The following is a 15,424-nucleotide window of genomic DNA, read 5'->3' as shown; positions in this document are numbered from 1 at the left end:
ATTTACTTTAGCCGACAATTTGGGGCATAAAGAAAACTCTTTGAGGCATAAAGACTCAGTCAATCAAGATTGACTTAGGAGTTCAACAAAAAAAAAAAAAATCAAGATTGACTTAGGGGGCATATTTAGTTTTTGACCCAACAAATCTCCGAGACATAAAGACTTAATCATTAAGACCACTTAGTAAATTTTTGCGCCAAAAATAACCCTAAGTCAATCTTGATTGACTAATTGCTTATGGCCGACAGATTTTCTTCCAAAGACTCTACCTTTTTTTTTATTTCTAAATTTAGACATAGATTAAGAGCATCTCCAATGCAAAACTCAAAAAAACTCAAATTGTCCTACGTGTCAAGGCTCAATTGAGTTTCTCTTTCCTAGATGTCAATGTTGAGATCCTCAATTCAAAAGACATCTCCAATGCAACACTCTAAAAACCCAAAAATAACGCAGGTGTCATTTGCTAGATGGTTAGATTTGCTTTTAATGTTGAGTGACCAATTGAGATCCTCAATTCAAAAGACATCTCCAATGCAACACTCTAAAAACCCAAAAATAACGCAGGTGTCATTTGCTAGATGGTTAGATTTGCTTTTAATGTTGAGTGACCAATTGAGATCCTCAAAAGAAGTCTCAAATATTGAGTTTCTTCTTGAGATATCTCAATATTAAATGATGTCACGTCATTTTGAGATCCAAATTGAGTTTTGTATTGGAGAGAGTTTTTTACAAAAAACTCAAAAGGTCCTAGGTGGCACTCTAAGTTTTTCCATTTGAGTGTTGCATTGGAGATGCTCTAAGAGCAAGTCCAATGTAGGGACTCAGACTGCCAGTGTGGAAGCCCCTGAACTTTTTCAACTCCAATGTTGGACTTCTAACAGGAGCTCTTAAATCTAAATTTTGTACGTGTATGAGATTTTGACCGTTGGGAAGCCCCGCAGCCTAAGAGAATCCACCCAGTTATGACCGTCGGGAACCCTCCAAGGGTCATAATAGGGGATGGGAGCCCCTTAGCCCGGCTCTCATTTGGGAGCCCGGGAGGGAGCCTAGCCTCTCCGTTGTTGGAGGTTGTGGGTGAGGGTTCCTAAATTTGAACGTTGGACATGTTAAGTTGTACTTTTTGTGATTTTCTTTTGAGTCCGGTTGGAAGCGTTATCTTCTTCTCATCTTCTGTTTCCAGCCACGCCCACTTCTTCTTCTTCTTCTTCTTCTTCTTGTAATGCAAAAACTGAAAAATACAACAACTAAATGCAGATGCAGTTACAAACCCAAATGCAACTAATTTTATCTGCTACTTCACAACACCCACCTTCTCTCCTATGTCCTCGGATCCCATCTTTCATCACTACCATAAACTCTATTCCTCTTCTTCGTTTATCAAATAGAAAACAAAGAATCAATATCATCAGAAGCTCAACAAATGAGGAAACCCCAATTAAGAAGCACGAACAACAACTAGAACAACAGCAGCAGAAGCCAAAAAGGGCATACCCGTTTCATGAAATTGAACCTCGTTGGCAACACTATTGGGAAGAGAATCAAACATTCAAAACTCCTGATGATATTGATACCTCCAAACCCAAATTCTATATTCTTGATATGTTCCCTTATCCAAGGTATAACTTCTCACTCTTTTTTCTCTCATAGGGTTTCTTAGCTCAATTTTAGTAATAACAAAAGGGAACAAACAAATGGGTTGTTTAAAATTTTGGGGAATTGATTAAATTAGGCACAATTTTCTGACAAAAAATTGGTCCTTGGTGTTAAAAATTGAGTCTTTTTATGGAACTGTGATAATAGTCCCACATGGGAGAAGGAAGATCTAGCAACCAAGAATATAGTGTGTAGATCCTCTCAACTCGTTGCAAATTGTTTTGGTGGCCAATATGCGGACAACCGTTTTTCTTATATGGACAACTATCTTATGTGGACAACGCAAAAAAAATTAAATTTTTATATGGACATCAGTTTCTAAGGGGACAACTCTCTATTATTTTCACTCAAATCCTCTTAGAATCAGATGTATTATTTGATGACCTCTCTCTTTCTCCATAAACCCTAGGTTAGTTTAGTCTTCATCTCTTCTATTACTTGTTCTTCATCATCACCCAAATTTCTAGAGAGAGAATCTCCCTAAAGACAAAGGTTAGAATCCTAAAACTCTAAAACCAACCATTAAGAAGAAGATGGTACTGATGGCAGAGAAAATTAGAGAAAATGTGGAAGACGAAGATGGATCTGTTGGTTCCGACTCTGAAAACGATGGTGAAGAGGAAGATGAATCTGGTAATTCGTGTTGTGCAAAAATATGGCATAACAGAACATAACTTGCGACGAAAATCTGGCATAATCAGAAAACTTGCCAGATTTTCGTCGCAACTTAGCTTCTGTTATGCAATATTTTCGTCAGATTTCTCCGAAAATACGGCATAACAGAAGCTAAGTTGCTACGAAAATCTGGAAAATTGTCCGATTTTGCCAGATTTTCGTCGCAAGTTATGTTCTGTTTTACCTCATCAATGTCATTAATGCCTATTATAGAAACACCCGGAAAAACTTCTTCAGGTGCAGATTGAGGGATTTTGTATTCTTCATCCATCTAGGGTTTGATAAAAAAATGGTAGAAACTACAGTTTACTTTTAGTAGAAGTGAAGAAAGAAGAATAAGACTAAGAAGATATTTTGTCTTCTTCATCCATCTAGGATTCGATAAAAAAAATGGTAGAAACTACAGTTTACTTTTAGTAGAAGTGAAGAAAGAAGAAGAAGACTAAGAAGAAGGAAGAAGAAGAAGACAGTTTGGGTTTTCAATCTTTAACTATTATTTTTGTTAGTAGTCCACAAATTACTAATTATTAGTATTTAAGACTTTATGGAGTTGTCCCCTTATTAAATCAAAGTCAACTAAGTCAAGCATAGTTGACTCACATCGGGCCCAAAAATAATTGTCCATATAAGAAAAACGGTTGTCCGCGTATTGGCCACCATTGTTTTTGAGTTGGATGACCACAAACTTAACATGCTACCAGAGCTAAGCCCACAGGTGATAGGCTTAAAAGCCGCACGTGCTCCACGTCACCCGGAAAGATAAAAGAAACACTCATAATGCCACATGTGAAAGGGCGTGCGAGAATAGTCCCACATAGGAGAAGGGCGATCTAGCAACCAAGAATATAATGTCTAGGTCCTCTCCACTGATTGCCAATTGGTTTTGAGTTGGAAGACCACAAACTTAACACATATTAATAGAGTTGGTATTTTCAGAATGGTCATTTTGGTTGAAATTTCTTCAAGCATTTGCTTGTTGGTGTTACAATTTCTCTTGTATACTCAACACTTTTTAACTGCATGTAGTGGAGCTGGATTGCATGTGGGTCACCCACTTGGATATACTGCTACTGACATTCTCGCCCGATACAAACGGATGCAAGGTTTCAATGTTTTGCATCCAATGGGTTGGGATGCATTTGGATTGCCTGCTGAACAATACGCAATCCAGGTTTGGTTTCACTTGTAATGTTTCATTTTCAAAATAGTTTTCTTCGGTTTGATTTGCTGGAATTTTTCATGGCCTAATTGTAAACAGACAGGGACTCATCCAAAAATTACCACAATGACGAATATTGGGCGCTTCAGATCGCAGGTCATGTAATGTTTGTTTCTTTATGAATTTTATCGACTATCTGTTCTAATTATAGAATTTCTTAAATATCCGTCTAAGTTAGTGTGAAGAATCACTGGTTAATGTATTTTAGTGTCGATGATAATGCTTGTTTTGGTCATGGCTAGTAGAACTAGAGTCCTTAAATCAACAATATCCTGTGAGTCATAGCTTATTGTTTTTGGAGGCTTAGAGATAATCAGACAATACCTCGGTCGATTATTATTGTGAAGAGTCTGAACTTGTTTACCTTTACAATTTGTATAACAGCTTAAAGCGTTAGGCTTCTCATATGATTGGGATCGGGAGCTCTCAACAACTGAACCAGAGTATTATAGATGGACTCAGTGGATCTTCCTTCAGTTGTTTAAGAAAGGACTTGCCTATCAGGTTCCATCTTGATTCTCACGGAACAGAACAAACTTTATATTATTTTTTCAAACTAGTATCACCTCTGATCCATCATTCATGTTTTCAGGCTGAAGTGCCAGTCAACTGGTGCCCTGCTCTAGGTACTGTTTTGGCAAATGAAGAAGTAGTCAATGGAGTCAGTGAACGTGGCGGACATCCAGTTATAAGAAAGGTATTATGAATGTTGTCTATGTGATGTGTTCTTGTAAGTGGTGCCACCACCAATATGCTAGCCGGGCTAGCCTACTGATGGTTTCCTTTAGAAGGTCTGATTAGTACAATTTATTAGTCATGTACCAATTAGACTTGGTCAATCAATGCATAGGAATGGACAATAACTTCAGCTTTGTTCGATAGAAATTCCCGGTCAGTCCTTGGTCTTTGGTGAGGCCTGTCAATTTTAAGTTCATGCTTTATATACAGCCCATGCGCCAGTGGATGCTCAAAATCACTGCATATGCTGATCGCCTTCTTGAAGATTTGGATGACCTTGATTGGCCTGAAAGTGTAAAAGACATGCAAAGGAACTGGATAGGAAGATCAGAAGGGGCTGAGATGGAATTTCGAGTACTTAATTCTGAAGGACAGGAAAGGGACATAAAACTCATTGTTTACACAACCAGACCAGACACCATCTTTGGAGCAACGTATAAAACCTGTTCCTTAACTTTTCTTAGAGAAGTTCATGTACCTATAGAAGGCACCCTAAATTGCTAAAGTCTGTACTCCATGTGCAGTAATGATCTCCATCACTTTTCTTTTGTCTGCAGATACCTAGTCGTGGCACCAGAGCATTCTTTCTTGTCATCGTTGGGATCCCACGAACAAAGTAAATCTGTATGTTTATTAGCTTATGTATTCCATTCAGACATAATATATTCTTAATCTTGAATAACTTGAAAAGGAATGGTTGCAGGTGGAGGAGTACATAGAAATTGCATCAAGAAAGAGTGACCTTGAGAGGACTGAGCTTCAGAAAGAAAAAACAGGTGTCTTTACTGGTTCTTATGCTCGAAATCCAGCTAATGGGGAAGCTATTCCAATATGGGTAGCAGATTATGTTCTGGGAAGGTTGTCTTCAACTTTATTCTTTACTTTTTTATAAAATTCTTTCTTCCACGCGAGAGATGTGTACATATATAAGTAGATGGGTCCACTCTTTTCATCATTCAGATGACCCTGAGTTATAAATAGTCACGAATTATTAATATTGAAGTTAATTCTTCATAACTTCACCATGCATGTAGTCCCTTTGTGGACCAACTTGCTCTAATATGCAACGAATGTTCACAAGAGGTTCCCTCAAGTCTCAAGTCTCAACGTAAGTATATGAATTTACCTTCTTTGCAGTTATGGTACTGGAGCAATAATGGCTGTACCTGCACATGATTCTCGTGACTATGATTTTGCAATGAAATATGACATTCCAGTTCGTTGGGTTGTGAAACCAGAGGATGAAGGTTCCAGTTATAGTGAGAAATCTTATTCAGGAGAAGGTATCATTATAAACTCATCAAATTTGACATCTGGACTTAATATCAATGGATTGAGTAGCAATGAAGCAGCTTCCAAGGTCATTGATTGGGCTGCGAGTACTGGGTATGGGAAGAAAAAGGTAGTGTGGTTTCTCAACTAGTCTAGCAGTTTCTAGATGTCTAATTTCTTCTCACATACTGTAATTCACTATTTTTTCTCAAATTTCTTTTGATTTAGGTGAACTACAAACTGAGGGATTGGCTATTTGCTCGGCAGCGTTATTGGGGGGAGCCATTTCCAGTTATTTACCCCGAGGGTACTGATGAAATTGTATCTCTTCCTGAAAGCGAACTGCCAATTACACTTCCTGAATTGGATGATTTCACTCCCACCGGAACAGGGGAACCACCATTAGCGAAGGCAGTTTCTTGGGTATGTTTTTTTATATACTAATTCTTATTAATCTTTATTAATTATGAAATCATAATTAGCGGTTTGGTTACCCAACTTGTTTTACATTCCAACAGTTCTCATTTTGTTCTGGTTGCAGGTTAAGACTGTTGATCCTACTTCTGGAAAACCTGCAACACGAGAGACAAGCACAATGCCACAGTGGGCTGGTTCTTGCTGGTAATGTGTTCTTATAATTCTTTCTATATTTTGTTTAAACTTGGGAGCAGAGGATTTTCTCTACCTTTTATTTTTCCACGATAGGCTGGTTTCGAAAGTAATGTTCAACATAAAACAATCAATAAGGAAAAAGATAGCAACTTCTTGGACTTTAGAGTATAGGTTTCAATGATTTCATGATTCACTGAGATAATGAGCTACTAGAATAGTTACTTCCAGATCTGAAGCTACAGTTTTCTAAAGCAAAATCTGGTCATTCTGTCTGTCATTGCCATTTGCCAATATAAACTAACTACTTCCTGTACACTTGTTCCTTCTTAATGTCTGTTTGGCGACTAAAGGGCAAACGCCATGATACTAGATTTTGTTGATGAAGTCGAAACATGTCAGACAAGTTCTTCGAGAACAATTTTTCGACATTATGAATTCGTTACTGGTTTTTGGATTGTCTAATGGTTGGTTTAAGGAGAAACTTAATATCGGTACTCTTTAGTATTTTATTATGAAGTCCGATTTCCACATTAAACTAGCACATGGTCTTTTTCTTGCTGATTGCTTAATAACGTGTGATTTGAAGTTTAACATATTTGCAGTTTACGTGCAGGTACTATTTGAGATTCATGGACCCAAAAAATTCTGAAGCATTGGTTGATAAGAACAAAGAAACGTAAGCGTGGCCATGATCATGTATTTGACTATTCTTTCTTTCAAATGACTAAATGAAAATATATTCCAAGCTAAAGTTTGATAGATAAACCACTTTTAGGATGTTGTCGCTGCAGGTATTGGGGACCGGTTGATGTTTATGTTGGTGGTGCAGAACACTCTGTTCTTCACTTGCTTTATGCTAGGTTCTGGCACAAGGTTTGTCATCCGGATACCACATAAGAATGAGCCATGATTCTGTGAGCTCGCAGAATATAGTCTGACTGTCTGATATATCCTTAGTGTACCTTAGATTTTAACAAGATATGGTAGAATATTGCTTCTCCCACCATGTCATGCCATCTACAGATATTAGCTAGAATCCTAGTGGCCCTAGAGCTCTTATGCGCTCTAATTCATTAAATCATTTTTCTATTAAACATCAAAGACACCAAGTATAAAAATTAAGGAAAATATAAATAAACATATAGCCGTAAAATAAACCAGTATGTGATATTCACGTGTGTTTATATGGTACAGTTTCTTATATCTCAAGTTTAAGTAAATTCAGGTCTAATTTTTTCTTGAGAACTTTTATACAAAGAAATAATTGTTCCATGTAAAGTTGTTTACACGTCTAAAAAGGGTATCATATAGAACTCAAGTAATATATTGAGTTCATCCATGCTGAGTTACTAGTTTGATGCCAATATTTGTAGTTGTTATTATTCTGTTAAAATGGGTTTATCCTTCCAGGTGCTCTATGACATAGGTGTTGTGTCCACCAAGGAACCTTTCCAGTGTCTCATAAATCAGGGCCTTATACTCGGGGAAGTAAGTAGAGTTGTTTCTCCATGCCAAACTGGTAACATTGATAATAAAAATTTTCTAACAATTTGTAGTAACAGGTTGAGTATACGGCATGTCGAGATTCAGAGGGGAAGCTAATATCCGCGGATTCTTCTAATATGCCAGAGCATATCCAAGAAAGAATACCTGACGAAAAGGTCTATTCATTATTAAATTTATAATATATTCTCCAATCTATTTTGATCAATTCAACTAAAGGTCGTGATAATCCCTTGGTATAGGTCGTGAAATCAGGAGATTCCTTTGTATTAAAAGATGACCCAAACATCCGTTTGATTGCACGAGCTCATAAAATGAGCAAAAGTAGGGGAAATGTCATTAATCCTGATGATGTTGTAGCTGAGTATGGTGCAGATTCGCTTCGGTTATACGAGATGTTTATGGGACCACTACGGTATCTTCGGATAAAAACCCATTATCTGTTGAATTTGTTGCTGTTTAGGATCATTTTTTCTAGGATCTATGGACACTGGGGATCAACTGAAGCATCATTCTCTTATTAGTTTGCTTCTTTTATGTTCGTTTTTTCTTACAGAGACTCCAAAACTTGGAGCACTGGTGGCATTGAAGGTGTCCATCGGTTTCTAAGTAGGGCTTGGAGGTTAGTTGTTGGACCACCTTTACTTAATGGATCGTTTGGAGAGGGCACGATTTCCGTTGACGAAAAACCCACTTCGGAACAACTGCGTTCTCTGCATAAATGTATCGAGAAGGTCAGCTACCCATATTATCTGAAGGGAGTCGATTTCCTTTTAGTGACCACGTTGATTATTTTCTCAATGAAAGATTGGTCAAACTTTAATTGCAGGTAACAGAAGAAATTGAAGGGACAAGATTCAATACCGGCATTTCTGCAATGATGGAGTTCATTAATGCAGCATATAAGGTTCTTTTTCCAAATTTTTCTTATTGAAGAGGAGCATTTATGGGAGATGGGGATTCAGTCCACCCTCTCCTCAGATCACAATGCTTACTAAAATTCATTTATGTCTTATGATCAAGTCAACCCATTACTTGTTGATCTTTCGTGAGACTTACAAGGGCAGAACCAAGAATACCTATAGAGGAGGCTGGTTCATAGAGACTATTATAATGGATGGATTGCCTCGAGCTAATTGATATACACCCCAAAAGTTAACCTATTACACTAACGAGAACTGTTAGAGGGCTAACCCTCGGTAGCCTACAAATGGGTCGGATTGCTTGTAGATTTCTTTTGTATGATTAACTTGTTTAGTGTCACCGCACGTTACAGACTCCACCTCGCAAACTTATTGCATACTATGTATATATCATGAAACTTGCGAAAAACTGGCAGAGTAGTAGGATTTGTTTGATGATATGCAAATTTAGTTTTCATGGCTAAAGAATGTCTTTTGTCCCTTCTATAGGTTTGCTTGTTTTATGACCAAGTATCTTACTGAACTTTCTCTCTTTTGCATTGCCAGTGGGATAAACATCCACGAACAATCATCGAAGCATTTGTTTTGTTACTTTCGCCGTACGCTCCTCACATGGCTGAGGAGCTTTGGTTTCGTCTTGGACATACAGACTCTGTGGCATACCAACCTTTTCCAAAGGTATTCCTTTAGTCAGTAACTCCATATTATTTTCTGTCTAGTTATGTTTCATTTGCACGGCACTAACAGGTTTCATTATTGATTTGTGCTGTTTTATCCCAAACTGTTCTATTGATTCAGATCTGAAAGAGTCAAGGTCTGACTAAATTTGGGTCAGATTTCAGACTTTTTTTCCTTCGCCAATTGCCCACCTCTTAAAATATGATTAGCTAAGAACGTCCAAAACAAATATATTTTTTACCAATTTTTATTTATTTCAAGTTGAAATTGAGGAATAAATATCTAATTTACTTGAAATTACAACTTTATCATCAAAAGAGTCATATAATGACGAGTAAGATAAAAGATGAATCAGACTCCAACAAGTCATGTTGATAATCTTCTGCTAAATTGCAGGCGAACCCAGAATACTTACAAGATTCAACTATCATCCTACCGGTTCAGATTAATGGCAAGACAAGAGGTACCATCGAAGTCGATAAATCATGTACAGAGGAATATGCTTTCAGATTAGCATCATTAGATGAGAAGCTTTCAAAGTGGTTAGAGGGAAAGGCAGTTAAAAAAAGAATATATGTTCCCGGCAAGATCATGAATGTTATATTAGACCGACAAAACGTCAAGGTAAGCCCTAGGTAGTCAAATCTGTACTGGTTCTTGTAATTCTTTTAGTCTTTAGAGCTTTTGTGTAAGAATTTTGTGAAAAAGAAAATTAAAGTATAAAATGTTGTTAAGAGTGGTGGAATACAGGATCTAGGACTTGAATATTCAAAAAACTAACATGTCATGAGTGAGAAAATGTATCTTCAAGTGTTGGTTCCTTCTATGACCAAAACTTCTGTTTCAAAAGCAAGGTCAGATAGTTGGCTAAAGCTAGTTATAATTTAATATACACAATTATGTGGCTCTATAGGCGCCCCGCTTTTTTTTTTTTTTTTTTGTAGTAGGAGCTCTACTAGAGTCGTTGATTCTAATCAAATCCCATTTGACTGAAAAACTCTATAGGTGCACTTTTCTTTTACTGTTGCGTCCGAGTGGCAGTCCGAGAATTCTCAGAGAATCGATTATTACTTAGAAATCACTCGAAATCATTCTGAAGCAGATGACAAACACTTTTCAAGGATGTAACTAGTTCAAAAACTAGATCAGATAAAAATCATTAAAAAAAACTAGGACTCTCACAAATCAGAACTGATTTCTAATAAAAATTGAAGATCTTTTGAAGCCTAAATTTAGACTCTTTCTTCGTGAACGAGCTATAGATGATATTCAACATAAAAACACGAAAAATCTAAGGATTTTGATGAAGATTTCGAAAAAAATATCAAAGGGAAAATGGAAGAAGAAAAAGTAGAGGACGAAAAAGTCAAGGAGCACTCCACTCCGTACCAATGAAAAAAGAAAGAACCCATGTAGAATATCATAACTTCCAATAATTAGGCTCCCTATAGAATATCATAACTTCCAATAATTAGGTTTTCTTGGTTTAAAACGTTTCATAGTTTCTAGTGTCAAAAGAAAGTATAACTTCCAAAAATGTCTAAACTAGATCTGAATTACTTTTTTTTTCGTTTTCTGGTTCATAAACATAATTTTTCTTTTTAAATTCAAAATTTGGATCTATCAATTTATAGAGCTCTTTCCAGCTACATATAGACCGAACAAAAAAAAGCACACTTATTATCAGTTTAAAAAAGATGCAGTTGAGATGAGTGATGTTGCATCATGTTTGCCTCTGAATTCAATTTACTCCCCCATCTCAGCATTTAATCCGACGATCATAACAACTAAACTATTTGATCTCCCACAATGGTAACCGGATCAATATATAACCAAATTCTTTTTCATTCTCACACTTTATTAATCCCTCCCCATAAAATAAATGTTACAAGTTGGACACTCATGTGTTAAAAATGACTGTTTTCGTCAACAGTTGGCAGCCCAAGTGGTTCCAAGGTGTTGACATAAACTCCAGAAACCTTTGGAGGTCCCAGGTTCAAAACACCAGAGAAGGTGGAGGTCCCAGGTTCGAAATCTTTGGTTATTTGAATTGAGATTATTAGGGTATAAATAATGTAGTGTAGTTGGGTTTTAGACCATTATCTAGTTGGACTATAAGCCTGATCATCTTAGAGTTTGAGTGGGCGGGTATGAGCTTATCATATCTTTGATGTATCAATGCCAAAAATGTAACGACAACAACGTAGTCGGTTCCCAAAAAAAACAAAAAAATGACTGTTTTCATTTTAATTTTTTTGATTATTCAAATTGGATGGAATTTGTGTGTATGACAATGACTTCTACAATGAGTCATGTAAATCACTTTATTATCTGAATGGGTGTATGGGTATGTGACGAGATAGGTTGATGAAGTGATTGTTAGAGTGAATCCAATGTTTGTGGTCGCGGTTCCCAAATTCAAATGTGGGATCCCCAATCTCGGAGTTCAGGCTGGGGTTCCCAGTCCCCAAATATAGCCGTTCGTAATTGTCAACATGCTGTTTTAAATTTGGAAATCCACCCCATTCAATAAAATTTTCTTTTGTTTTTAAATAAAATAATTAAACCAATAACATTTAAATTTCTTTTAAATAGAATTTCATTGATTGAAAAGTCAAATACATAATAACTCCCTAAAAAACATATAACTGAAATATAGAAGAACAAGTAAAATAACGATAAAAGATTCGTCAATCGTTGTGATTTTTTGTATTCCACAAGTGTTCTATAATATCTGCCCTCAATTGTGTATGAATTTCTCTGCTTCTACCTCGGCCAAGACGAGCAAATATTTATTCGGCAATATCTCTCCTAGGAAACACTGCTTCTTGAATACTTTCATCAAAATCGGTAGTTGCATTAGGTCCTTCATTTTCGATTATCATGTTATGCATTATAATACATGCTTTCATGATATTATTTAGTGTTTCTACATCCCAACGACGTGACTGCCCTCCGATAATAGCAAAAAATACACCAAAAACTTGTTCAACGTCTTTTCTTACCGGCTCTTGACGTCTGCTTCTGCATTTGGTCTCCCAAATCTTCTAGGTAGGCCGTACCCACCTCCCAGGTACTTAGTAGTTGTAGAAAATAGGACCCACAAGACTATTCAAATTATGTGCCAAAGTGAAATACCTAACTCTTCCAAGGCAATCTTTTTCTTGTTGAAAGCTTCCAAGGAAATTTGGGTTGTTGAAAGTAGGATCAATTATACCTCATATTCAACTAACTCCACTCACCAAATGGCGTGGTATATTCATCTTTAGCTCTATCTCTTGATATGGGTGATAAATAGCTAGTACTTGATATCACAAATTATGAGCTTTAATTGAAGATGAGTGTTTTCAATTTTATACATCACTTTGCATCCTAATAGCAAATAGTTTTTTTTTTTTGAAAATTGTGACAAAACACTTATTAGAGACCATTATATATATATATGCTCCTTTGTAGTTAGACAAATGAATCTTTTCTACCCTTTGTATTGTTATATTGTTGAAATCTTGATAAGATACTCATTAGTTTAATTTTGTATTGTCGGCAAGTTTTTGTGTCTGATTCTAAACAAAATATAGTCCAACAATAAGTCAAAAGAAGAAAAATAAATAAACCAATCGTTAGTAATTCTATGAAAGAGAACTATATATGATTTTTAAAATTATGCATGTTGAGGAAAAACTATTTTCATTATGAGATGATAAACAAACAAAGCCATGATGTTTAGTTATTTATTTATCTTAATAGTATGAAACAAGTTCGGCCCACAATCTTATGGTTCGAAATGAATACAATTTGTATCTTATATTTAACAACATACTTATATAGACTATAATATTGTGTATATAGACTATATAAATGAACCAAAGATGTATATATTATATATGTATGTATATGAGAAGGGTTGAAGAATACTTATTAGGAGGAAAAAGATGGTAGATTTGGATAAGAAATTAGTAATATAATATATGGATAAACTCAAGGGTGTGCCGTGAAGGATGAGCCAAATTGATGACTCTTCTAGTATTGTCTAAAAGTTCCCTCTCTCCCCTTGTCGGTCTAATCTATCTATCTTTTCCTTCCTTTTGTTTTGATGTGAGAAACTTCTTTCTGTCTTGTTCTTGTAGTCCACTACTCATTTTGGGAGACGGCTATTCATCAAGTAGAAACTTGAAGTGACCTTTCAGTCTAACCACCTTGACCTCTCAATATTAGTTATCCAATTCCAAAACAAATAAACAAAAAATATAACATAAAGAAATTAGATAGCCGATGGCTATATACCCATATAATCAAAGTGTGGGTTCTGTATTACCACTGCTAGTTATATTATATTCTTTTGGAATTGGTAGATTCTCAGATATCTGTAATTTGAATACTTCAGAAGTTTGTGGATCTTATATATATTCAAATTTGAATGTTGCAGACAGATGCAGATTCTCAAATGTCCAAAATTGAGTGCCCTATATATGTTCATGGACTCTCAAGTGTCCATGAAAATCTTCATCTACTACCAGAATATATAAAATGTGCTACATTTACGTTTATATATTAATTTTGTATTTATAATAATGATATCTCAATAATAAGTCTTTCGCATAACAAATTGATATAAATCACAGCCTACTTTTTTGAAAAATTCGTAAGCACACGCGTAGGAACCAAGAGGATGAATTGAGTGAAAGATTGTCATGTACATAAATTCCACCAACCTTAGTGTCAAAGGTAAATTTGTCCATGGAAGTGAGTGAGAACATTCCCTACATATACTACAAATAAGTTAACAGACACACACCTTGGGCAGGTATCCCCTCATAATTGTAACAGACCTAAACCTCTTACTAGGAAGGCCGGGTAAGACAATTGTGGTACAAGACTCATGTACTAAATCTAAACAAAAAAATGATAAAAGTACACCTTGATGACCACCTAGGCGACCTCTTGGCCTACATGAACACTTCAAAATCGACTTCAAGATAGTACAATAGTAGCACAAAATTATCCTAGCAAACCCTTACAATTTTGGGTTAAGAGGCCCTGGTTTGAGGTCGGAAGCGACATATTTGTCGGTCTGCCTTCAGTCGGGCCAGATTACACCATAAACAATATTGTACAAAATATCAGGAGGATATTCCTGGAAGCCTGAAGGTGAGTATGGACCACAACAGCACTAACTCAAGTGGAGGATAATCTTGGGGGGCCCTTGGAGGGTTGATGAAGACTAAGATTCGCTTTTGGTTTCATCTATTTCCTCTTTTCTTTTTTCTATCACTCTCATTATCTGCTGGTTTGGATCCAAAGGGCAAAGATCCTTAAAGGGTATTGGAGTGGGTCCACGGCACACGACAACTTGGCTCCAAAGATCAGAATATATCGACCGACCTTATCTATATTGTCCAATTAAATTCAAACTCGATCACTTTCATTCGTGCATGTTTTATAGTCTATATTATGCCTCATTTTTCGATAGATACATATGGCTGATGGCTCGGATGTTTATCTCAGTTACTACGATACCATTTCGAAAGACGGAATTACGTTTCACAAACGTGTAATCACATCAAACGTACCTAGCTAGTCAAAAGGAGTACTTGAATAATACGGTTTTTGAAATGAATTACAAAACTTTACCAAATTTGTTAAAAATACCGAGAATGTTCTTGTTCTAGACCAATATTAGACTACTTAGAGATGAATTCTAGACCAATTTAACAAGAGGCTAAAAATCAAAGCTTACTATAGATCTACACAAAATCAACGGTCTTTCTCTTCGAGTCAACTCTCTTTCTCTCTCTTGATGAATTTTTCACTCTCGTTAGACGATTGAGTCCTATTTAAGTCTAGGGTAAGCCTACTTCTCTAGCCACTTCTATCATTTTTCACATAATAACAAGAAAAAAATGGCCACTCGAAGGGCTCAAACCAAATTTTCGTTGGACATTCACAATTATCCTCACCAACAGTCTGGACTATTATTTATTTTGTTAAGTATGTCGAAAAACTATTTTCTACAGCCTTTATGAACAATGCTTGATTTCAAATTTAACAAATGTCGATGGTCGTCTTGGGCACCCCCTAGCCTGTCTGTGATTCTATGTATTATTGTGTTGCTAAGTATTATGATCACTACTGTTACATAAGAACTATATAT

At 36.1% G+C, this 15,424-nt stretch overlaps 1 protein-coding gene across 2 annotated transcripts; it reads left to right on the top strand.

Moving 5' to 3' along the window:
- The first annotated feature begins 944 nt into the window (after nucleotides 1–944).
- EMB2369 (tRNA synthetase class I (I, L, M and V) family protein) lies at nucleotides 945–10,122 on the top strand. Of its 2 annotated transcripts, none has more exons than XM_086634902.1 (20): nucleotides 945–1,616; nucleotides 3,355–3,499; nucleotides 3,591–3,643; nucleotides 3,932–4,051; nucleotides 4,140–4,244; nucleotides 4,496–4,719; nucleotides 4,843–4,909; nucleotides 4,989–5,143; nucleotides 5,423–5,687; nucleotides 5,786–5,980; nucleotides 6,099–6,178; nucleotides 6,783–6,845; nucleotides 6,961–7,042; nucleotides 7,580–7,657; nucleotides 7,732–7,830; nucleotides 7,915–8,087; nucleotides 8,229–8,406; nucleotides 8,502–8,579; nucleotides 9,142–9,273; nucleotides 9,670–10,122. In XM_086634902.1, the coding sequence occupies exons 3-20, from the start codon at nucleotides 3,614–3,616 to the stop codon at nucleotides 9,910–9,912; spliced, it is 2,367 nt and encodes a 788-aa protein (XP_086491028.1). In that variant the 5' UTR covers nucleotides 945–1,616; nucleotides 3,355–3,499; nucleotides 3,591–3,613; the 3' UTR covers nucleotides 9,913–10,122. The 2 variants fall into 2 exon arrangements, with proteins under 2 accessions (XP_086491028.1, XP_086491027.1); XM_086634901.1 differs by having other exon boundaries at nucleotides 990–1,616; nucleotides 3,587–3,643.
- The last annotated feature ends 5,302 nt before the right edge of the window (nucleotides 10,123–15,424 follow it).

The sequence above is a fragment of the Eschscholzia californica genome, unplaced genomic scaffold, assembly GCF_041429995.1.
Source record: "Eschscholzia californica isolate CP2 unplaced genomic scaffold, dmEscCali1.0.p SCAF_4, whole genome shotgun sequence".
Lineage (NCBI taxonomy): Eukaryota > Viridiplantae > Streptophyta > Magnoliopsida > Ranunculales > Papaveraceae > Eschscholzia > Eschscholzia californica.
The sequence above is the reverse complement of the archived record's forward strand: the minus strand, read 5'-3'. Positions and strand labels throughout refer to the sequence as shown.

Bases quoted from the DNA above. Each gene is read 5' to 3' on its own strand.
- EMB2369 (XM_086634901.1), top strand. From the start codon at position 1,249: ATGCAGATGCAGTTACAAACCCAAATGCAACTAATTTTATCTGCTACT. The intron at 1,617-3,354 runs GTATAACTTCTC...AACTGCATGTAG, and splicing joins GATATGTTCCCTTATCCAAG to TGGAGCTGGATTGCATGTGG. The intron at 4,245-4,495 runs GTATTATGAATG...CTTTATATACAG, and splicing joins GACATCCAGTTATAAGAAAG to CCCATGCGCCAGTGGATGCT.